The sequence below is a fragment of the Ahaetulla prasina genome, chromosome 8, assembly GCF_028640845.1.
Source record: "Ahaetulla prasina isolate Xishuangbanna chromosome 8, ASM2864084v1, whole genome shotgun sequence".
NCBI lineage: Eukaryota > Metazoa > Chordata > Lepidosauria > Squamata > Colubridae > Ahaetulla > Ahaetulla prasina.
Window position 1 is genome coordinate 14,149,972 of NC_080546.1, and position 25,088 is coordinate 14,175,059.

Here is a 25,088-nt window from a genome sequence, read left to right on the forward strand (position 1 = left end):
GACATGTTAGGGGTTTGTTTTGGAAGCTAGGTCAATATTCTGTTTGGTTTCTACTTTCACAGCACTGACTTGAGAAGCTCCCCCCCCCCCCACAAGCAACAAAACCCAGAAGCCATATCCAAATGAAAAATCCATACTTAAACATATCCCCCTCTTCGAATTAAAATAATCAATTTAACCATTTCTGCTTTCTCTTCTTTGTCTCTTTAAGGAAATAATACACATGTCTAATTTGCACCTAAATAATCTTATCTAGCAAATCTTTCGATTTCTTTTTTTTCCACTCCTTTTTTGTGCACCTGGCATAAGGGGTGGCTGATCCCGCCCAAGAGGAAAATGACAGCAGGGCAGGGAACCTACATATGCAAACAAAAATTTGTTTTAACTTTTTTAACCCCCTTTCTTCCTCTTTCCACACACACACACACACACACACACACACACACACACACACACACAAAAGCAAAGACTTTCCCAACCAAGTTAATTATCATTTTCACACAGCCCCTAGACACGTTAGGGCAGGGGTCTCCAACCTTGGCAACTTTAAGCCTGGTGGACTTCAACTCCCAGAATGCCCCAGCCAGCAAAGCTGGCTGGGGCATTCTGGGAGTTGAAGTCCTCCAGGCTTAAAGTTGCCAAGGTTGGAGACCCCTGCGTAATGGGGGGTCTAAGAGATAAACATTGTTTGGGTTTTTCCCCCCCTTTTTCACAGCAAGTGGCCAAAGCGCTGGAGAAGGCCGCCCACCCCTCACTTCCAAAGCAACACCGACGGTCAAGTTTGTTTGTTTGTTTTATTTATTTAGTCACACTATATATAAGCATAACCATGAAATAATTATACAATATATAAGCATATATATAAGTACGAGAATGTAATAACCGTATTAATCGGATATACCGAAAGGAAATAATAGGAATAGGGAATAGTTTCGCCCGTCCACCCGCGATCGTCGCCAAAAAGGGCGAACCCGAAAAACCCTCCCGCGCCCCTCTTCTTCTTCTCCCCCCCCCCTCACCGTCGAGCGAAGGCCGCCTTTCGCCCAGCCTGAGGCGGAGACGGAACCGCCTGACGTCCGGACGGACTCCCGAGCACCGACTGCGATTCCCCCGCGGCGCTTCCCAACCCGGGTCCCCTCCCTGAGGAGGGGAGAGGGAGGGAGGTGGCGGCGGCCACAGCTCGGGCAGGCAGCCTCCTCCGTCGTCAGGCAGAGCGGACCGGTCCTGTCAAGGCGTTCGCTGCTCGCCGTTAAGCCCACCGCCCTCCCTCCCTCCCTCACACACACACACCGCGACGCCGGCAACTCACCTGCCGGGGCCTCGCGGGCTCCTTCCCCCGTTTGGCTCTTTCCCGCCGGCGCGTGCCTGGCCGGGGCTCGCTCGCTTCCTTCGTTCGTTCGCTCAATCGCTCGCTCCCGCGCGCGGCCGGCCGCCGGGCCACCACAGCCTGCCGAGCCCGGCGTCAGGGCTCCGTGTCGGTTCAAAATCACGCGCCTCGCGCCATTCCGACGCCGCCGCATCCCATAATAAGCCGGCTTTACGGCGCCCTGACAACCGACGTCGCGCCACCCCCCCCTTCCCCCCGCCTCCTACGGAGCCTCACTCATTCCCTTTTTCTCCGCTCCATTCTCCCGCCTTCCCTCCTCAAAGCTCGGCCCGACTTCCGGCGTTCTGCCCGCCCACCTGTCGCGAGCCGCTTCCGGAAGGCAGGGAGGGGGAAAACAAAACAAAACAGAGAGATACACACACACATATATACGCACACCAGCGCCCATCCGCTCTAGGCGGGTCCGCTCTGTGGTTACGCAGCGGCGTCCTAACCCCGTTCCGTCTTCCCACCCGTGAGGGACGGGCGAGCAAGATGGCGGCTTCCGTGAGGCAGGAGCTGACCCAGCTCATGAGCTCCAGCGGCTCCCACAAGGACCTGGCGGGGAAGTAAGTGAGGCGGATTTAACGGCCGTTTCCCGCCCCCCCCCTCCGGGCTGCTGGTAGAGGATCGGGCAGGGGTGGAGGAAGAGATAAAGAAGCCGGAGCGGGTCTCCATTCTGAGGGTCTGGGAAGGCCGGAGTTGGGGTTATTAGCTGAGGTAAACCCACGGATGGGCCCTAGAGGAGAGGGAGGGACTTATTCTTGAGGTTCGGAGCTGGAGACTCAGGTGTTCTGGTCGGTCAGTCTTTCCCGGCCTTTTTTCGGATTATAGGGTAATGTATATACCCAGCAGAGAAATAAATTTAACGGAATGGTAGTGAGTGGCAGCAGATGTTTTTTATTTTTATTTTTTTCGGTATTTATGAAGGGATTTATATCTCGCGCTTAGTTTTTGAAACTCAAGGAAGTGTACCTAATGCTAATCCTAACAACAACCCTGTGAGGTAGAAAACGTCATCTACCATGTTTCCATGCTAAGGGGGGAGGGTACTGAAATCCACAGTTTCTAGCTCAGCACCTTGACTACCTGACTAGACCAATTCTTACTATATGCTTATAACTTAGTGCAGTACAAACACAGAATAAAGCAACCAGCAATAACGTGCTGCAATCAATTAGAGTATCGGTATAAAACAGGACCCAATTAATAAAAAGATCCAGGACCTGTGCTAAGATTAAAGAGAGACAAGGAAAGAGAGAGGAGAGAGAGAGAGAGAGGAAAGAGAGAGAGTTTGTCGATTCAAGGCTGCCAACATACCTAATACTGCTGCCTGCTATTTTCGTCACAACAACCTTGTGAAGTGGGTTAGGCTGAGTGAGAGGGATTGACCCAAAGCTCCGGCTGCTTTCATGCCCCAGGCAGGCAGGCCCGCCTACAATTCACAAGTTTCTGATTTTTGTATGCCAGCACATTAACTATACCAAACTCTCTTTCTCTTAATCTCTGTACGTTCAAATTAAACAGGCAAAATTCTGCTTTAAAATGATTTCATAGGGGACTGTGAAATAGAAATATTTGTAGTGTTTTTTTAAAAAAACATGAAACTTGTTTATCTGACAAGTGGTAAAACCAAGCTGCAGTTCAAGAGCACAATGGGAGATCTGAGTGAAAGGTGTATTCTAGTTAATCCCCAAAATTTAAGCAGATTTGGAACTTAGATAGGAGGCTGCCATAAAATATCCTGTGTGTAGGCTAGACTGGAAAATGTGTTTTTTAAAAAAATCCTGGAATAAAGCAATGGCAATTATTTCATTATTGTAGCCAAGAAAACACCATGGACATTAAGTCACCAGAGTTGAGCTTGGCTTAGATAAGACTTGACTTTATTTGAAAATGGATTCCATACTGTTCTTTCCAAGTACAGATACTTAAGCTGAAGCTTTGGCCACCAAATGAGAAGAGAGGACTCATTGGAGAAGATCCTGATGTTGGGAAAGACTGAAGGCAAAAGGAGAGAAGGACAGGAGAGGAGGAGATGGTTAGATAGGGTCATCAACACAATGAACATGAATTAGGCAAACCTCGGGAGACGATGAAGGATGGTGTGTGTGTGTGTCTGGTGTGCTATGGTCCATGGGGTTGCAAAGACTTGGACACAATGTAGTGACCGAACAACAAAACTAGCATGAAATCCCATTAGGTAAATCTAATATTGTAGGAAGATTGCAGTAGCAAATCATTTCTATATTTCAGCTAAAAAAAGACATGAATGTGTTAGCAATTGAGGGCATCTCTTCTTTGATGGAAACTGCACAAGTATGGCAAGTATAAGATTATATCCAACTTTATATACTCAAAAACAAAAGGTATTCCTGAATACCTCTCTATTCTGACATAATGGTCATCCCAATGTTAGATCTGCTGCCCCTCATAAACAACATTCAAAGAAATAAGGAACTGAAGTAAAGGAGGATAACTTTTATAGGTTAAGAAAAAGCATTCAAACCTACTTGTATAGTATTATCTAAAAATGGGGAGAAATGAAATACAAAGTTCCTATTGAGGATGTAGAGTTAATTGCCATCTATTTTTACAACTTTCTGGCAGGTATCGACAGATACTGGAGAAAGCAATTCAGCTGTCAGGAGTGGAACAACTGGAAGCATTAAAAGCTTTTGTAGAAGCAAGTGAGTTTATTAAACTGCAGTTGGTGTTGCATGACAGTGTTGTTGTACATACTGAATTGCAATCAGGAAAAGGATTTTGAGTGGTACCACATTATATATTTAACCAGATGTTTACAGAGTTTTGACTTCATTAATAATTAATTGAATTACGCACACTTGGGCATTTTAACAAAATTGAAGGGATTTATTTCTTGACTAGCATTTTTCATTGCCCTATTAGTTTGGATTAGCCTTTTGAATATTACAAAATAGGCATTATAGAAGAACTGACCATTTAATGGGAACAACTTTGCTGTAAACAAAGTGGAGAACTTAACTAAAATCTCTAGCTTTATATTGCTAACTAAACTCGGGAATTTTCATAGTTGTTCTTAATAAACACTGAAGTACTTTGTTGAATAGATTTATTTGTAGTAAAGCCCACTGGGAATTAATGATTGGGATCACAACCTTGTGATGAGTGAAAAACTGACTTTCTGAGTTGCTCTGGCACTTTTTTCTTCGTTGTTGGTTTATAGAGAGACCCATTTTAGCAATCTGAACTCTTTACAAGTAATTTGGCTTTCTTGTTCTTGTGCGTGTAATACTTTCCAGTGGATAAAAAAAGGATTCTTTGTTTTTTACGATAAGAGTTTCTATATAATTGGGCTATATTTTGTAACTATGAAATGTAGTTATTTTTATGTATGGCAGACACAAGATTGGAAGTTCTTGTTCAAGAAAAGTACTTTGGACTGGATTGTTAAAAAAAACATTTTAAAAATACTATAAGAAACACTCCAATAAAATCTCTGAATATTTCTCATAGTGTAAGGGAATCAGTCTGCACAGTAACCTTATTGGTATAAATATTTGAACACTTGAACCTCATTATTGTTCTGAATTGCTTGTATTGTGGCAGATTCAGCAGGTTCTTACCTGCCTGCTTCTGGATTATGCAATTTGACATTGTGGTAGCATATCAGCAAAGCTAAATTACAGAATAGATCTCTGGTATGCTGGTGTAGAAATTTTATGTCACACATAATCATTAGATGGTTTAGAGGCTGGAAACTTTGCCCTGGAAACTGTTGGCTTATTCATTGTTCAGGCTTACTAAGAAAATGAGTTATGATCAGAGCACTGTTTAAAATGACAACACAAACATGAAATTATTTCTCTTTGTGTTTTTTATATCAGTGGTAAACGAAAATGTCAGTTTAGTAATTTCACGCCAGTTGCTGACTGACTTTTGCACACATCTTCCAAATCTTCCCGATAGTACAGCCAAAGAAATCTACCACTTCACCTTGGAAAAGATCCAACCTCGTGTAATTTCATTTGAGGAACAGGTAAGAATAAGACATCATGGATAACACCCCCATCCCAGATCCATACTTTTCCAACAGGGAGGAACAGTTGGTAACTTATGGGACGCCTTTAAAATGTGCTTCAGATAATTGTTGGATCATCAGCAGATTTTGAAGCAGTTGTCACAAGGAGGGGTGTGCTCTGAGGAGAGAAAACTCTAGGTAGGAGAGGAATTAAAAGTCCCTTTGCCCTCCCTCCCCAACTGTAGCATTTAGGTTTCTATTACATTCAACTATTATTTAGCATATATGTTTGCATTGGAAACATTTTACTGGTCACTTGATTAACCATTTACTTTGGTTTGCTTCACCTCTGAAACCAGACTATTACTAGAGATGCCTGGTTCTCTCAACATGCCCATACTGCTAAGCAGTTTTGTATTTCAATTTTTTTTCTTTTAAATTGTTCATACTTTGGTTTGATGCAAGAGGAGACCTCTAAAAGTGTTTTTAAAAAGAATTGTAGGAAGAAAATACATATTGAATGACTTGTTTCCCATGTAATGACAAAATGTATGGTATTTTTTGGACTCTAAGACGTCTTCCAAAAGGGGGCCAAAAATGTCTGTGTATCTTATAGACCGAATATTGCCAAAGCCCACCCGGCAGCCATTTTTTGGCCTCCACATGCCCTGTTTTTGGGCCTTTTCCAGGCCTTCTTTGGCCCATTTAGGGGGCTTTTTCGGTCTATTTTCAGGGCTTTTTTAAGCCTGTTTTCGGGGTTTTTTTCAGCCTGTTTTTGATGCTTTTGGGGCCCGTTATTTCCAAAAAAAACCAGCTGAAAAAAGTGTAAAAAATGGGCCGAAAAAAGCCTCAAAAACTAGCCAAAAAAGCCCCAAAATGGGCTGAAGCAAGGCCTGAAAAAAGGGAGGCCAAAAACTTTTTTTGTTGTTTTCCTCTTCTAAATTTAGATGCGTCTTATAGGCTGAAAAATACGGTATGTTTTTTTTTCTATGTCATTGTGCTTGTTATTGGGTTCTTTGATTGCAATAAATTTTCACTCATTCTCCCCAAAAAAAGAACCATAACAAAACTCTCTTGGGATTCACCTTATTGATGGATTTCATTTTGTAAATCAGTGTTGATCACTTCTGTGTAAATAAGACTTGTCATTTATCTGATTACTTAAATATTTTATGGTTACCAAGACCATCCATCCTGAAATACATTGAATCCTAGTCAACAGGTTCATTTTGGGAGAAAATGCCTGTTTTGCAAATACTTCCTCAATATATTTGTTATATCAATGAGGATCCTGTCAAAGTCAGTTGGATAGGGGAGCACAAAGGCCACTGGAAAATAGGCACCTTTCAGATAAGATAAATGGATTGTAGTTTATCCTACACCTTCGCCCTCCCTTCTTTCTCCATTCAGGTTGCTTCTATAAGACAACACCTCGCATCCATTTATGAGAAAGAAGAAGATTGGCGGAACGCAGCACAGGTGCTGGTGGGGATTCCTCTTGAAACAGGACAAAAGTAAATAGAACAGTTATCCCTTTTTCTTCAACACAAAAAAATGATATGTACTTTGTCCTTTCTTCTTTCTTCATTCTAAAGTGATTACGTAGTTATTGCTGCTCTCTCACAATATGGTATAGAAATTTAATTGTTTTCAACAGTTGTCTTTGAAGCAGAAATGTATCAGTTTCAGCAAGCTTCTAAAAATGTTATCTTTGTTGGGATCCTTGTGCCTTTTAAATGTCAATTTTTTAATGTAAAAAGGCTTATCTCAGCTGTTCATTTTTCTTGGAAGAGGTTTCCCCCTATTCAGTCTGGTAGAGTGTGAAGTTGCCATCTATTGTTGAACACAACCACCCTCAATTTTTTATTTGTACAATTTTGCATGCTTTACGGCGAAGACTTACAGATTGTTCAAGTCTACTTGGAAAAAACTGTGCTCCTGCTCAAATATGGGACTGAAACTGCATCTTTTCCCTACCAATTCAAGGCAGTACAATGTGGATTACAAATTGGAAACTTATCTGAAAATTGCACGACTTTATCTGGAGGATGATGATCCCGTTCAGGCTGAGGCTTATATAAATAGAGCATCTCTTCTTCAAAATGAATCAACCAATGAGCAGTTACAAATTCATTATAAGGTAAAATATTCAAAATGGTTTTTGTCTTGTACCTAATGTAATAGCAATAGCACTTAGACTTATATACCACTTCCCAGTGCTTTACAGCCCTCTCTGTGGTTTACAGAGTCAGCCCCCAACAATCTGGGTCCTCATTTTACCCACCTCAGTCAACCTTGAGCCTGATGAGAATCAATGGAAGGCTCAGTCAACCTTGAGCCTGATGAGAATCGAACCGCCAAATTGCAGCCAGCCAGCAGTTAGCAGAAGTAGCCTGCAGTACTGCACTTTAACCACTCTGTCACTGAAATGCTAGATTATAACAAAACTATTAATGTTTATGACTCCTGCATGCAAAGTTATGACTTATTCTTGTGTAATTTGCTCTCAGGGTGGTCTGTTGTATTAAACAAAATACTTTTAACTAGTAAGTATAAGAGCATGCCCTGTGTCAACAGGATATTGAGAAATATCCTCTAGGTTAAAATTGTCCTGTGATCCATATTCCTTTCCTCAGCGGTAATAATAATAATGGTGGTAGAGCTGATATGTAGAGACAAAGGTTTATAAAATGTCCTCCCGACAAATTTTTCTTTCCAGTCTTTTTTTATGCTGCTCTGAACTGATGACTTAAATGACAGCTGCAGCATCGTCAGAGAGGGTATTTCATAATATCCAAACTGAACAGGACAAATGAGGTTTGATTAATTGCAGTTGTTCAATTTAACTTTTGTTTTAAAAATAGTACCAACAGTTTTGATTGCCGTTGAAATGCTATTTTGCAACATTAGAAATTTTTGGCAGCCGAAACGATTTTTAGTTATACGTTTTTCCTTGTTCCAGGTATGCTATGCTCGTGTTCTTGACTACAGAAGGAAATTCATTGAAGCTGCCCAAAGATATAATGAGCTTTCTTATAAAAGCATAGTCCATGAAAGTGAGCGGCTTGAAGCCCTGAAGCACGCCTTGCATTGTACGATCTTAGCCTCAGCAGGTAAAATGATAGATGAAGATTTAACTCCGTTATATTCAAATCTTTGAAACATATACAGTACATATTGCTATTTTGAGGAGACTTCAAGTTCACAGAATAAAAGAATTGGAAGGGACCTTGGAGGTCTTCTAGTCCAACCCCCCCACACAAGAGATCCTATACCATTCCAGACAAGTGTCCAATCTCCTCTTGAAAACCTTCAGTGATGGAGCACCCACAACATCTGAAGGCAAGCCATTCTGCCGATTAATTGTTCTAACTATAGTTTCAGAACTACCAAGCTGATCTTATTTGGAATGTGTTAAAAGGATGTTGCCTAACAGATTCCAAGATGACTCTTGCTATAGCCAGCCATTTTTGGTAGTGGCTGTTAGATTAGGGACAAAACTTGTGGATTAATTAGGAAAATATAAATTATTAGTCTATTAGTAGATCATTGTCGAATTTTTTACGACTACTGCATCGTGTAATTGGACCTGTAATGTTTGTATTTTGTATATTTGGGTCTTGATTGTAATAAATTGATTGGAGTAGTAAAATCAATGATGTGCCATTAACCATGATTAATAGCACATATTCCCCCATATTTGCCGTCTTGAATTATTTATAAAAATAATAAAGGGGATTAAAAATAAATTAAAAATGAAATACAGGTAGTCCTTGACTTACAACAGTTCATTTACTGACCATTCGAAGTTATAATTGTAAATTGTAAAACTGACTTATGGCCATTTTTCACACTTATGACCGTTGCAGCATCCCCATGGTCATGTGATTTACATTCGGATCTTGGCAAACTCACATTTATGATGGTGGCAGTGTCCACATGGGTCATGTGATCATCTTTTGTGACCTTCTGATAAGCAAAGTCAATGGGGAAGTCAGATTCATTTAACAACTGTGTCACTAATTTAACAACTGCAGCGGTTCATTTAGCAGACGTAGCAAGAAAGGTCTTTAAAATGGAGCAAAACTCACTTAACAAATTTGTCACCTAGCAGCATAAATTTTGGGCTCAATTGTCGTAAGTTGAGGACTATCTGTAAAGTGACTGTAATGAGGAACACATGATTGAGAGGCACTGTGAAGGTTGTAAATGAGATTGGTCGCAATGTTGCTTTTCATCACTTTTGTAGCTGTGAACGGCTACTGTATGAAACATCCACTAAACAAGGAGAAGCTGTAATTGTGTCCAGCTAATCAGCAGAAGTCAACCTCAACATGATGGCCTCTTTTTCTTAACCTCAGGATCATGTTGGAGAAACAGATTGAAATTTGGGATTGGCAAACAAATCCAGTGGATTAAAAAAAAAATCTGTTGCAGATTTTTATACTGTCAGGCCTGGAAACCATACTAGGTTTTTCTGGAACCTTGACATATACCCTGTATCTGGGTTGTGTTGTGGCCCATCGGCTGCCAGCAGAGCTAGCAGCAGATCAGAGGAGGAGGAGGTTGAGTGGGAGCTTGGGCCAGATGCAGAGCCGGGGCCTTCTGCCTGTCCTCAGGTGGAGAGGCAGCTGTCTCCGGGGCCTGAACTGAGTGAGGGGGAGGAACAGATGGGGCCCATCCCAGATGTACGTATGCACAGAGAGAAGAGAGGAGAGAAAAGGAAAGCAATAAGCCGGCTCTCAGGAAAGGAAGATGTAGACGCTAGCCAGCTCCTCCCTGGCTGGGAAACAACTAGGGGTTTGGGAGTGGCCTGTTGTTGCAGACAACCATTCACTTTCCAGTGTACATCAATCACGTCAGACTCCTTTGGCAGGACCAGGTTTGTCAGGACTAATTGCTCTGTACTTTGAGGTGCCAATGGAATCTCCCTGTTGAGAAATAAGGAGTGAATTTGCCTCAGCCAAAGTGATCAGAGACTGTTCTTGCCCTGTTTTTAGAAGGGGAAAAGACTTCCATTTGTGACTCATTACTTTTGCTTTCGTTTGTCCAACGTGAGCAAAGGCTGTTCCTGCCCTGACTTAAATCAAAAAGGGTTTGTGTTACTCGCGAGTAAGGGGTTTCTCACTGCTTGTGAAGGCTGGGTTGGAGAAGTTAATGTTATTCTTACCGTGTTTCAGGACAGCAGCGCTCCCGAATGTTAGCCACCCTCTTCAAGGATGAAAGATGCCAGCAGCTTGCAGCCTACGGCATACTGGAGAAAATGTACCTTGACAGGATTATAAGGGGAAACCAATTGCAAGAGTTCGCTGCAATGCTCATGCCCCATCAGAAAGCAACAACAGCCGATGGTACTTTGCCTAGTACGGTGCATCATATTTCAAGCATTGAATAAGCTATACACACACCAAACATCATTCCTCATTACTCATTGATTACTCGGGCAATATTATACATTGACACTGTTAGATCTGCCACCACTTAAACCTCTAAATATAAATGATTCTTGGCTCCATTTGTTGAGAAAGGAAATATAATTTTATTAGAAGTCAAGTGCATCACACTAATCCATAGCCAGAACTGAGAAGCGTGCGTGGAAACCCCTAAGTTCAATTTTTCCCTCCCTGAACTGCCTCCCGTTGCTGAGTCGTTCCCCCACCCCCCACCATGGCCTCGTTCAAGCAAGATGTTTTCAGAATAGTCACTTCAAGCATAAGGTGGCATGCAGCTGCCTCCTTCTCCCTGCCAAATGACCTTGAAGCAGCTGGGGGTGGGGGTGGGATACAGCAGTCACTTTCACTTTTTCCCAAGCATTTCCCCCCCTCCCCTTCCCCTTCCCCAGAGTTCATGGTAGCGAAGCAGAAACAAGTGTTAAAGACGGCAGCTGACAGATGCATCAGCGACATGCGTTAGATTCAGATGAATCCCGAACCGGTTGTCTGACACCAACTGGGATTCTGTCCTAAATGACAAAGCTGCAGAGTGATGAAAGCCACCAAAAAGTAGGCGATGAACCCAGAAAGGAAAATTCTGTATTTTTGTTCTCACGCTTACATGTTTGAAAAAAATAAGATAGACAGGGCAAAGGATGGAATTACATGACTGGCTGGTCTGTCTAGTAGAAAAGAAAGTTCTGGGGGCAGGAATGGTTGTTTGGCATGCTTTGGAAGGATTATGGAGTCTTCTATACCAGGGGTCTCCAACCTTGGCAATTTTAAGCCTGGTGGACTTCAACTCTCAGAATCCCCCAGCCAGCTTTGCTGGTTGGGGGATTCTGGGAGTTGAAGTCCACCAGGCTTAAAGTTGCCAAGGTTGGAGATGACCCCTGTTCTATACTGCCTGCTCAGAATGTTCTGTGCTTTTCACTGGATTTATTTCTTTTGAATGTCAAGAGTTATATCTGAAATAGATCTAAGAGGAACTGGTCACACCTGATTTCTGACTCTGGTTTCAATTTGTCCTACTTCTAACCTGTTCTTAGCCTGCCTCCCTAATTCCTTTTCTAACTCCCCCCCCCACTTTTTTTTTTCCTTTTACATTCCAAGCTGTTTATATTTTTCATTCAGATCTTCTATTTGTTATAGCTGTTGCTCATCTCTCTGTGTTGTGGCATGTTAGTTTTATCGGCAGTATTGCTCTCCATCCAATTTTGACTTTAGTTAAATTATTTTGGAACAGATTCTGTGCAAGTCAGTAAGGGTTAGGATTAGGGTTACCTTGCCATGTGTTTTTTTTTTTTTACATTGTATCTCATTTGGGCACAGACTTTTATGCCAGTTAATTTTGTTATTTTCATTCTGTATTAGGTGCCCTTTCAGGGTAAGGTGGAGTCAAAGCTGCTGTTGGCATTGCCCATGCTGACCAGAGTGATTCCCTCTGAATGCCTGCTGTTTGCAGGCAGAAACATTTTGCAGTAGAAGCAGCTGTCTGTTATAGAACAAGGTGGACTGTTGGTTCTTTTTTGTAATGGGAGAGAAGGCACAAACAGAACCAAACTTCTGGCACTTGTAGCTTCAGTGATAGAAGATAAAAGGGAAGGCATATTATTAGACAAGGAGATCCCATTGTGGAGAGATCTAATCTGTAGCCCTAATAAATCTTTCAAATGAGTTAGCAGCAGTAGTAATACGTGAGAACGGCCAGATACTGCTCTGGACCAGTGGTCAGTGTCCCTGGGTTAAACAGTAGAACTTTTGGTCACTCAGAAAAGGTAGAACATGCCTATAAGGGCATTTGTAAGTAGTAGAGGATTTCAGTTCAACTGACTAGCATAAATAAATTCTGTTTAAAATCATAAAACAAGGGCTTGTTCATTACATTGAGGTTTTATTGAAAATAATGCCATTTATGCTAATGGCATAAATTGTCCACATGAAGAACCAGGACTGCACATTAAGTTCCAGTCATTCGCTCACTCTTGTGTCGGAAGCACCAAGGCCTTTTGGGTTGAAGGATTAACCGGTAACATCACTGTTGCCCAGGGGATGCCTGGTTGGGGGCTCCTTTCATGTCCCTGTTAAGTTGCCCACCGAATTGGTACCCATCTATCTTACCCACAGTCACCCGCTTTTGAACTGCTGGGTCGGCAGCAACTGGAGCAAATGATGCAAGCTCGTCCCATCACACAGCAGCAATTTAGTCTCAAGTTAGTTCCAGTTAAGATTTATTGCTCTTGCCTACACATACAAATCTAGTCAAGTAACTATCATCACTAAACTGGCACTAGATAAGAATCGACAGAATTCAAGGGCTGGACTCGGATCCCTTATGGGAACGACTCCAGACTGATTCCTCTCTTGGCTCTGCCCCGGGCCTCTGTGTCTTCTCCTTCATATTGGTGCAAATTCTGTACATTCAGATTTAACAGACATTTGGATTTAATGGACTCCCATCTTCTCAAATGAACTGTTAATTGGAAGTTTCACTGTACTAATATATACCTGTTCCTTTCTCTTTTTTTCTTAACACATACATACACTTACATAATGGCATTTGTATTGTATGCATTATGTGTATTTACATGTTTTGTAGCTAAACACGTAGCTGATCAATAGTTTTTTTTTCTCCTCAGGTTCTAGTATTTTGGACAGAGCTGTCATTGAACATAATTTGCTATCTGCAAGCAAACTATATAACAACATTACCTTTGAAGAACTTGGAGCTTTATTAGAAATACCTGCCGCCAAGGTATACATATTTCAGTAATTCATTCATTTTTTTGCTAAACTGTAAATTGTGATGCTGAATCTTTGAGAGTCAGATGATAGAAGCAGCATTATGGTTGATATAAGAAACTGCAAAGATCTGGACACTAAATTAAACTGATTTTAAGAACTAACAAAATTAAGGGAAAACTGGTCTTTGGACATACTACATGAGATGCACAGACAAAAAAGACATATGATGTAGTATTCTTGTTTCTATAATACTATAATTTGGAATGATCCAGTATGAGTTTTTTTCCCCATATTTTCCAAGCATACCTTCCATATTTTGGAAAAAGTATTTCAGTCTAGTTTTTGAGTTCCCATTTTACAATGCTAGAATGTAACAGTCTATTCATTGGCTTTGTTACTTGTCAGCAAACGGTTGCATAATTCTTCTAACACTTAAATTACACTGTAATGTAAGACTCACACAGACTCACTCAGAAGTCTTGAGATTAATCTTGGGACTTGCTTGGATTGTTGACTGATTTTTTTCAGCTCTATTCCACCTTTCATTGAGGAGCTCAGTGGCGAAGACCAGCATTTCTGAACTTCAGCAGCTTAAACGTATTGGTTGGGGAATTCTGGGAATTGAAGTCCACACATCTTAACGTTGCAGAGGTTGAGAAACTGAGTTTCCCCCCCCCCCCCCACAATACCAAATCTGTGATAGGATGAAAAAGAACAGAAATAGAAACAGAATAACAGAGTTGGAAAGGACTTTGGAGGTCTTCAAGTCCTATCTCTTCTTAAAAACTTCCAGTAAATTAGATACCTTCACATACGTGTCCTAAAAACCATATCAGGACTGGCCTGTTTCGTTCAAGTGAAGCTGACACGCCACTTGGGTTTGTTTGTTTTTCAGGCGGAAAAGATAGCCTCCCAGATGATAACCGAGGGACGTATGAATGGCTTTATTGATCAAATAGACGGAATAGTCCACTTTGAAAGTAAGTTTGGCTCTAGGTCAAAGCTGGCTGAGGAACTCTGGGAGTTGAAGTCCACAAGTCTTAAGGGAACCAAGGTTGGAGACCCCTGCTCTAGGTGACTCTTTCAGTGCAACCAGCTCAGTTTCCTCCAGATGAATATGTGAGCAGCTGGAGAGGATTGGCTGATGATTCCTCCCCCATCAGCCTATGTGCTTAGAAGCTTTTCTGCATTCAGTGGAGCAGGTGGCCAAAATGGGGACAGCCTGATCCAATGCATTTCCGTGTTGTTTGTGGAGGAACTCCGGCACTTTCTTCTGTAGGCAGAAGGAACATAACAATCTCTCTGCCTGACCAAACAACAGGAGGCAATATTGTTTACCAGCTTGCTAAGCTCTTGTGTTAAAAAGACAGGTAGTTCTCAATGTATGACTAATTGAACCCAGAATTACAATCATAAATCATGCCTGTTGTTAAGCAAGTCAGCATGTGACTGATGCACTTTTCTAATTATTTTTTTTTTGTGGTAGTTAAGCAAACATCTTGGTTGTTAGGCAAACCTACTGTTAGTACATTTCTTTTTTGTTGGAAACCAAACGTAAACGCTTGTTTCCAGCAAAAGAAGTTATAAATTGCATTCACATGACTGTGGGATATGTAAATGTGGAGCAGTTGCCAAGCGTCAAAACGCAGTCATGAGACCACAGGATTGGGCAGCCGTCAGAACTTGGAATCTGGGTCATAAATACCTTTTGGGGGAATCAGTCAAAATTCCAAACAGTCTCTAAGCAATCGGTTATTAAGTGAGGACTACCTGTAGGTAATTAAGCAGCTTGTCAACCGAAAGGTCGGCAGCGCTCGGCGGTTCATATCCCTGATGCTGCCGTGTAATGGGGTGCGCTCCCCTTACTTGTCCCAGCTTCTGCCAACCTAGTAGTTTCGAAAGCACGTAAAAATGCAAGTAGAAAAATAGGGACCACCTTTGCTGGGAAGGTAACAGCGTTCCGTGTGCCTTTGGCGTTGAGTCATGCTGGCCACATGACCACGGAGACGTCTTTGGACAGCGCTGGCTCTTCGGCTTTGAAACGGAGATGAGCACCACCCCCTAAAGTCGGCAACAACTAGCACGTATGTGCAAGGGGAACCTTTACTTTTACCTTACATCATTTTATGTAAGGCGCTAACTTGGAGTAAAAAAAAAACTTGCCTGAAAGTTCTTTTGGAAATAATGGAAGTTTGGAAAAGCCTATTTTCTAAACCTCTAGGTCAGGGCTGTCACTCCTGGCCCACGGGCCAGATGTGTGATGCCGCCTTGACCACGTGAGTTTGACACCCTTGCTCTAGGTGATTTAATAAATAATTGCCTTAATACAGATCTTGCATTTGTGCTGCAACTCCTGTCAGCGATTCTTCCTTCAACCTCTAGATGGCAGTCTAGATACAGTGGATGTGCTATAAATTTCATGTTCTAAAATATCCGGAATATTTGCTAATGCTTGTCATATATAATAAACTGCGTTTATCAGAATGAAGGTTACAAGTATGAAAATTCTGCTGTTGCTTATTTTATGTACTTTTTTTTTTTTTTTAGCACGGGAAGCCTTACCGACGTGGGACAAACAGATCCAGTCACTTTGCTTCCAAGTTAACAATCTTTTGGAGAAGATAAGTCAGACCGCCCCTGAATGGACAGCACAAGCAATGGAAGCTCAAATGGCTCAATAGACTTTCCACTTCTCCCCCACGCCCGTTCTTTGGATGTTGTTTTTTTTTCTAAAAAAAAATGTGAAATAAACCTAGGAAATTGAACTTCTGGCTTTGGTTCTACTTGTTGCTCTTAAGAACCTTGATAGTGGCACAGCCTGAACATTATTTTAAGCTGTAATTTAAAGAGATGAACGTGTTTAAGTTTTATATTAAAATTTTGGTTGCCGTGTAACTTTGTGAATGTTTGTGTGTTGTGAAAAATTGAAATTCCATTCTCTTTAGATACAGTTGCTCCAATAAAGATGGGATGGAAATTGAGCAGTTACTTGGTATCTGGATACGTCATTTCCTGCATTTTTATTGGTCTTTACCAAAAATAAACTACTGTTTAAAAGCTGTTAAACATTAAAATGTAAGACTTGGCATTTATCTATCAGATGCATATTATCCAAGCAGGCTGAAACAGATTAACAGAGTTGGAAGGGATCTTATAGGTCATCTAGTCCAACCCCTTCCCCCCCCCCCCGCTCAAGCAGGAGACGCTACACAATTTCTGACCAATGGCAGTCCAATCTTTTCTTGAAAGTCTCAAGCGATGAAGCTCCCACAATTTCCAAAGTTTATATATTAATTTTATATATTACATTTTTATATATTAATCTAATATTATAAAGGTAGTCCCAAACATGCTTTTTCAAAAGGCAACTAGACTTTGATTTTTCCTTGAAGATGTTTTGCTTATCATCCAAGAAGCTTTTTCGGTTCTGACTGAATGGTGGATGATGGAAGGATTTATATTCCTTCCAGTCATCTGGTCATTAGCATTCTCTCTGAAAGTCATTGAGGCCACTTGGAAGTTCATCTGTGCCCTCAGGGTCTCCTGAATAGTGCAAATGGGTGTGAAACCAGTTGTTCAGAAGGTGGACTTTGAGGAGAATCTGGACCGCTGGTTTGAAAGAGGGGGTCAAAGAGGCCATCTATATTAAGACTGAAGAGCCCCCTCAACAGAGGAGGAGGGATAGAATACCACCTGTCTCCTGTTTGCAACACGGTTCTTTCAGCAGTTCCAAAAAGGTCCAATGCTCATTTGCATTATTCAGGTGACCCGCGAGGGTACAGATAAAACCCCAAGCAGCCTCAACAACTCTCAGAGAGAGTGCTAATGACCAGATGACTGCAAGGAATATAAATCCTTCCATCCTCCACCATTCAGTCGGAATTGAAGAAGCTTCTTGGGATGAGAAGCGAAACGTCTTCATGGAAAAGCAAAGTCTGATTGCCTTTTGAAAAAAAAAGCACCTTTGGGGCAACCATGACCTGGAGAATCTCCCCAGACATACCTTATTATATAGGGTAGTGCTCGATTTATGATCCAGATTCAAAGTTCCAACAGCCGCTGCCTCCTCCTTTTCCCCCTCCCTCCTGTGGTTATGTGATTGCAGTTTTTTTGGGGCACTCTGGCAGCAACCTGCTTGTATTTGCAGCTGTTTGCATCATCCTGTGGTCACATGACTGTGATTAACAGTGTAGGTAGCATTTACTTCCTTTCTCTTTGTAAGCTGAGGGCTCCCTGCATTAACCTGACCTCACGTTCATTAAAGGAGTGAAGAAATACGGGCAAAGAAATTGCTTGTGACTCTATAGCCAGTGGTGCTTGGAATATGATATAAATCATTGAACTACATACTCTGGTCCAACTGTAATACTACACTATGAATTTTTCCTGGCATTTAGTTGAAAGTGATTACAAAGCCAGGTCAAGGTAACTGCCTCCAGATAGACCATATGGGAAAAAGAAAATTAATCTGCATTCCATTCCCACTAGAAAAATAATCAAGAGGCAGGAAATGCACAGAAGAACCTCACACCTAATTGCTACCTGTACTTAACATACCTTCAAAGCTACCTTTTACTCTGTGCATTGTGTTCAGCAATGTTTGATATTGGATACTGCAGGAATTAAGTATCGTTTCCTAAAGAGCGAGAGTAGTTCAAAAATACCTCAAGCTTTAAACTCAGCTCTGCACGAGGAAAACACTGTACGAATTAGAATTAAGAGAGTTTTAGGCAAAAGAAGAAAGAGACGACGGAGAAGGAGGTGGCTGGATGGAGTCACTGAAGCTTAAATGGTCTCCGGGGGATGGTAAAGGACAGGAAGGCCTGGAGGGACGTTGTCCATGGGGTCACAATGAGTCGGACCCGACTTCGCAACTAACAACAACTCAAAAAGAACCACAAGATGACAGAAGAAGGGAATAATTTTCTTTCTCCAGTAGCTTCCCTCTGCTACTACAAACAATTTGAGGGCTCCACTGATGTTTTAAGGGGCGTGCATAAGAGCACAAGCGTGCCTACTGTTCCTGTCCTATTGTTTTCTTTCGTTATATCCAATTAATATAGTTATTACATACTCATATATATGCTTATATATTGTATAGATATTTCATGCTTATGCTTATATATACTGTGTGACAAAATAAATAAATAAATAAATAAATAAATAAATAAATAAATAAATAAATAAATAAATAAATAAATAAATAAATGTTTAGCCCAAGGTGATACCCTTGAGTGAGGGTGAAAATCTGAAGCTGCCTGCGATGCTCCCAAATTTTGAGCACAGATTCCAGAGATTTGCTGTCTAATTGTCTAATGGGCTATGGCCCAGAGGTTGGGGGTCCCTGGTTGGAATAGAATAGAATAGAATAGAATAGAATAGAATAGAATAGAATAGAATAGAATAGAATAACAGTGTTGGAAGAGATCTTGGAGGTCTTCTAGTCCAACCCCCTGCTTAGGCAGGAAACCCTACTCCTTCCCCCTTATACTGCAGTGAATTAAGGAGGTGTCTGCCTGAGATATTTCTGAATATTATCTCATTGCTCTGGACTTAAAATATATTTCAGCCTTTCTTGCCTAGGTAATGCTTTCCGCTTATTTCCATCAAATAATTTCTCTTACTCTTAGATTTTGACTGTCTACAGATCTGGTCTCTGTCTTCCTTGTAACTGTTTTTAGGAGAAAGTAGCAGGGAAAAATCAACCAGAATGGATCAGCTGTTAGCGAGCACCACCCTACCTTGCTGAAATTTGGAGAGAAGTGGGTAGTATTAGCACCACAGAAAACAAGTTCCATGCCATGGGAGTTCCTTCTTTATGAAACCTCAAAGATACTTAAATATAAAGTGGTTTTTTTTTTCACCATCTGTTCTGGCCATTCTATAATATCTAGCATTGTAATCATATCAAAACTGGGAAATCCCCATTGTTAGACCTCACCTCTAAAACAGCTTTATACAATTGTCAATAATGGAGAAAGGGAGGGTGAGAGGCAGTGGGAGGCAGAGTGGGAGGGGGAAGGGAGGAAGTGGGGGAGGGAGGGGGAGGGGGAAGGGAAGAAGGGAGAGGGAGAGAGGGAGACAGAGAAGGAGAAGAAAGAGAAAAAGTAAGACAAAGAGAAAGAAAGAGAAAGAAAGAGAGAGAGAGAGAGAGAGAAAGAAAGAAAGAAAGAAAGAAAGAAAGAAAGAAAGAAAGAAAGAAAGAAAAATGGTAAAGGTTTACAGGCTTAAATCTGTCTGACAGCAATGAAGAACATAAAATAATGAAATCCTTCAAACAGGGAAAGTCCCCTTTAAAGAGTAGAGAGAAGAACAGTAAAAGCAGTAACTACTATAGGAAAGGAATCCCATTCATAAAAAAAATAATTCTCAAATAATGTTTTCAATACCAACTTTGAAAGTCAGGAATTAATCAAGCCAGGTAGAAACAAGCCATCAAAAGTTAGAACCGATTTCCTTTTCCGCCGGACTGCCTGCTACACATTTCTTTCTCTTTTCTGGCTTTCTTGCAAAACAGACAAACCGACCACAAGTACACAACAGGAAATCTCTGATTATGAGATTAGGAAGGTTTCACTATGCGCAATCTTGTACTAAACTATAATCTTGACAAGTGACAAATGCGATCAGCCAAACATGAACACAAACCTTGTAAGAGAAATCACCGAGACTGACATGTTGTATATAACGAAGAAACTTGTAATATAAATATCTGAGGGGATTTTTACTCAGATCTTGACATTGGCCTCTGTCCCAAGCGTGAGGCTCTCTGTTTCTGCGGAATTAGGCAGCTGGGGGGGAAAAAGTTGCTTTTCCTTGTTCCAGTTTGATTTATTGCCCCTTTTGCACTGGGAAAACAGAACCCATCTGAGGCTCCTGCCAACCTGTTTATGCAAAGATAGACTAGACTAGAATAGAATAGAATAGAATAGAATAGAATAGAATAGAACAGAATTTTTTTATTGGCCAAATGTGATTGGACACACAAGGAATTTGTCTTGGTGCATATGCTCTCGGTGTACATAAAAGAAAAGATACCTTCGTCAAGAATCATAAGGTACAACACTTAATGATAGTCATAGGGTACAAATAAGCAATCAGGAAACAATCAATATAAATCGTAAGGATACAAGCAACAAAGTTACAGTCATACAGTCATAAGTGGGAGGAGATGGGTGATGGGAACGATGAGAAGATTAATAGTAGTGCAGACTTAATAAACAGTTTGACAGTGTTGAGGGAATTATTTGTTTAGAGATAGCGTTGTGGGGGGGAACTGTTTCTGTGTCTAGTTGTTCTGGTGCGCAATGCTCTGTAGTGTAGTTTTGAGGGTAGGAGTTGAAACAGTTTATGTCCAGGATGAGAGGGGTCTGTAAATATTTTCACAGCCCTCTTTTTGACTCGTGCAGTATACAGGTCCTCAATGGAAGGCAGGTTGGTAGCCATTGTTTTTTCTGCAGTTCTAATGATCTTCCGAAGTCTGTGTCTGTCTTGTTGGGTTGCAGAACCAAACCAGACATTTATAGAGGTGCAGATGACAGATTCAGTAATTGCATATATCCCAAGTACAAAGTATGTTTGTTTAAATCAGAGCGATAATTTTAGAGACTCCACTTTACTGTAATATCATTCGTAACATCTTTGCAAAACATCAAATGCAGAACTAAACAGAAAAACCACAAACCAACCACAGGGTCACATTTCAAGGTGTTGGAAGAAAAATCCAGTTCCAGTTCCAAGCCGGGAATAAAATGGAGGCCGCTTGAGAAAGAAGGTCTGTTTATTGATGAGCAGAAACAATACACACAGGGTGCAGTTCTGGGTCATCTGACAAATTAGCTTGATGAGTGCAAGAATTTTTATACAGTGTATTTTGTAATATTGAGGTTCGCTTTGTGTGCTTTTATTGGTTTTGACTTGTTTTCGCAAAGGGTCATGATGGGTCTTAATTGTCTTAATTGTCAGCTTCCTGAATCTGTCAGTCATATGTAATTGATTTTATTCTGTTATCTATTGCCTCTAGCCTGCCTTTCTTAATGGAGTTAATGGTATTGTTTCCACTTTGCTCAAGGAATGGGGTTAAGGCAGGGGTGAAATCCAGCAGGTTCTGACAGGTTCTGGAGAACCGGTAGCGGAAATTTTGAGTAGTTCAGAGAACTGGCAAATACCACATCTGGCTGGCCCCAGAGTGGGGTTGGAATGGAGATTTTGCAGCATCCTTCCCCTGGAGCGGGGTGGGGATGGAGATTTTGCAGTATCCTTCCCCTGCCACGCCCACCAAGTCATGCGCTTCAAGATTTTGGTTACCACCTTTAAAGCGCTCCATGGCTTAGGACCCGGGTACTTACGAGACCGCCTGCTGTTACCTTATGCCTCCCACCGACCCGTACGCTCTCATAGAGAGGGTCTTCTCACGGTGCTGTCCGCCAAACAGTGTCGGCTGGCGGCCCCCAGGAGCAGGGCCTTCTCTGTTGGAGCTCCGACGCTCTGGAACGAACTTCCCCCTGGCTTACGCCAAGTGCCTGATCTTCGGACCTTTCGCCGTGAGCTAAAAACACACTTATTTATTCAAGCGGGACTGGCATAATAGTTTTACTATTTTAAATTGGGTTTTTACTATTTTAGGGTTTTTAAATTTTTAAATTTTAAGGTCGGCCTTTTTTTCTGTAATTTGCTTTGTTTTAACTTCTGGTTTTAATTGTATATATATTGAGTTTTATTCTTGGCTGTACACCGCCCTGAGTCCTTCGGGAGAAGGGCGGTATAAAAATCTAATAAATAATAAATAATAATAATAATAATACCACGCCCACCAAGCCATGCCCACAGAACTGTGGTAAAAAAATTTGGATTTCACCACTGGGTTAAGGTCATGTCCCATCACCTGGAAGTGAAGTTGTTTTGTTTGTGAATTGAGAAGGACTGGAGCTACTTTCTGCCTCTAAGAATATGTTTCTCCATTTCTCCTTTGCGGAAATATAATATTCTACCTCTTAGTATTTCCCCAGTTTTATTTTTTGAGGTGGGGTGGGGGCTTCCCACAATTAGATGTCTTAACCACTGAAAACTTACTGTTGTGACTCCAGCCCCCGAAACCTGGCCCCATGCCCAAAAGTGACTCCGAGAGTGAGGGGGAAGGGCCAGTAAGGCTTACCTCGGGAGCACCAATTCCTTTGGCCTGGCTCCAGGAGCCAGAACCAGACCAGTCGGAGGACTTAATGAGGCCGTCATCCCGATTCCTCCCTTCCCCAGGCTACGTTTTCAGACCCAGCTGATAATAATAATCAAGCTTGGATCGACCCGTGCTTCAGAAGATTAGAGAGGCGGCGTCATCAAAGGGAAGGGTGGGGCAGGAGCCCCACCCCACAGGATATATAAGGAGCTTTGGAACTGCTCTCATTCCACAGGAAACAAAAATTAGCTGAACCGTTTCAAAGAGAGCTGAAAGTCTTACTCTGTGAGTCATTTGTTTGAACTTTGGCAGGCAGCTGCGATTTCTCTGCCAGGACTGATAAGAGCCGTGAATCCACTGGCTGAAGGCCAGCTCATTGCTCCAAAGTGGGGAAGGAGACAGAACACCTTACAGTGAAAAATCCAAGTTAAACTATCATCACTTTCCATTACCACAGCTGTAGAAAGTGTGACACACTTGGCAGAAAGGGAGCTGAGCTTCTGTAAGTGTAACCCTCTGTTGTTTACAATGAAAAGTACCTTACCAAGTGTATGCATGTTGTACCTCACAACCTTTTGCAAACACCAGCAGTCTAAAAGAAGAAGTTGTCGCTATTAGACCAAACTGGATTTGAAGGCAGTAGGTGCCATCTTTGATCGAATGACTCAAAGCTTACAGGTATTAGTTACCATGCACAGACTCCACCAGAGGTGGATTTCAGCGAGTTCTGACCAGTTCTGGAGAACCGGTAGCGGAATTTTTTTTTTATTGAAAAAGTTTTACATAGAACATATTTTAAACTATCGTTCCCCCACCTTCCCCCCTCCCCCCTGCCTCCTCCTCCCCCCCCCCCGAGACGTCCCAGAACAAAATGCAGGGTATAACATTTTTCAATCATAAGCTAAAATACCAGAAAAATCTACCTCATATACACACTCTCCCAACACCCCCTTAACTCCCCTTTCCCATTTAAACATATACATTAATATATACCATTCCTAACATTATTCATAGACTCCGGTAGCGGAAATTTTGAGTAGTTCAGAGAACCGGTAGTAAAAGTTCTGACTGGCCCCGCCTCCATCTATTCTCTGCCTCCCGAGTCCCAGCTGATTGGGAGGAAATGGAGATTTTACAGTATCCTTCCCCTGCCACACCCACCAAGCCAAGCCACGCCCACCAAGCCACACTCACAGAACCGTAGTAAAAAAAATTGAAACCTACCACTGGACTCCACCATTGTTAAATCAGTCACACAGGACTTCTTGTCACTGCCCTGTTGATGGCTGGACAGTTTTCACCTCTGATACAAACGTCTCCTGAGGGCAAATGTTGAAGGTGTGGGAAATAGTAAAACGTAGTTTTTGCACCAAGCATGTCTGACACCCTTTAGGAACATGTATGTGACCAAGAGCAGGGGGGAAAAAGCAAAAGTTTTTAACAGGAAACATCTGCAGCGCCTAAAATGGGTAGTTTAACCACAATGACTTATAGACAAGCATACATTGCAAAAAATACTACCCATATATCTTATCTTCTTATGTCTAGGCAAATAGATAGCAGGAAGCCTCAACTGAAGCTAGACTTGCAGTCAAAGATTGTTACAGCTGCAAAAGTTAATTAGGGGGCTACGCTATAAAAAGGGAATAAATAAATAAATAAATAAGGGTTAGGGGTGCTTAAAGTGTGGTAGTGGGAGATGTAAACAGGGGCGGAGATTCACGTGGGGTTGTTAGGTGCCTCGGATAGACTGCAAACTTTGTGTTACCCAGCCAATGGGGAGATAAGGCACTGTTTGGTTTGGTGTCTGCAGTGCCTCAGATAGAAAGTCCATACAGAGAGTGGTGAGGACAGCCGAGATCATAGGACGCTCGCTTCCTGTCATTCAGGATACTGCTCATAAGCACTATGTACTTAGAGCTCTAAGCATTTTTAGAGGCCCCGCACACCTACTTCACGGTCTGTTTCTGTTGCTCGCCTCTAGGAGTAGGCTTTGAAGTATTTCAAGCAGGATTACCAGATCCTGTAACAGCTTTGTACCCTATGCCATCCGTCTGGTAAACTCGCAAGATTCGTTTCTCTCGCCATCTACATGCATACATCTGACCTAGACTGTGTTCTTTCTCCATATCATATAATTATATGTGGATATATGCATAATTTTGTATTTATTTATTTATTTTGTCATGTTTATGTAGTGCGTATTAGAGTGTGTTTCTCACAAAGGTGGCTGGTGACAACGTAAAGCCCAAGGAGCAGAGCTCAGACCAGGCGTGTCCAACCTAGGCAACTTTAAGGTGGTTGGCTGGGGAATTCTGGGAGTTGGAAGTCCAATAGTATTAAAGTCGCCAAATTTGGAGACTCCTGGGC

At 41.8% G+C, this 25,088-nt stretch overlaps 2 protein-coding genes across 8 annotated transcripts in view; one reads left to right on the forward strand and one right to left on the reverse strand.

The window, feature by feature from the left end:
• LIN54 (lin-54 DREAM MuvB core complex component) overlaps positions 1–1,598 on the reverse strand; it is a 38,711-nt gene extending 37,113 nt beyond the window's left edge. For 2 of the 3 annotated variants that reach the window (XM_058193022.1, XM_058193021.1), the window contains exon 1: positions 1,310–1,598. The gene's annotated coding sequence lies outside the window, so the exon portion shown is untranslated. Of the gene's footprint in view, positions 1–252; positions 357–1,309 lie in introns of all 3 variants that reach the window. The other variant, XM_058193020.1, reaches the window with a different exon arrangement.
• Positions 1,599–1,768: 170 nt separating this feature from the next.
• COPS4 (COP9 signalosome subunit 4) lies at positions 1,769–16,534 on the forward strand. 5 transcript variants are annotated; one of them, XM_058193439.1, is made up of 10 exons: positions 1,769–1,935; positions 3,977–4,056; positions 5,236–5,387; positions 6,780–6,883; positions 7,356–7,509; positions 8,332–8,482; positions 10,550–10,732; positions 13,441–13,556; positions 14,442–14,526; positions 16,094–16,534. In XM_058193439.1, the coding sequence occupies exons 1-10, from the start codon at positions 1,862–1,864 to the stop codon at positions 16,225–16,227; spliced, it is 1,233 nt and encodes a 410-aa protein (XP_058049422.1). In that variant the 5' UTR covers positions 1,769–1,861; the 3' UTR covers positions 16,228–16,534. The 5 variants fall into 5 exon arrangements, with proteins under 5 accessions (XP_058049422.1, XP_058049423.1, XP_058049426.1 ...); XM_058193440.1 differs by having other exon boundaries at positions 1,774–1,935; positions 10,550–10,720; XM_058193443.1 differs by lacking the exon at positions 1,769–1,935 and adding an exon at positions 2,022–2,086.
• The last annotated feature ends 8,554 nt before the right edge of the window (positions 16,535–25,088 follow it).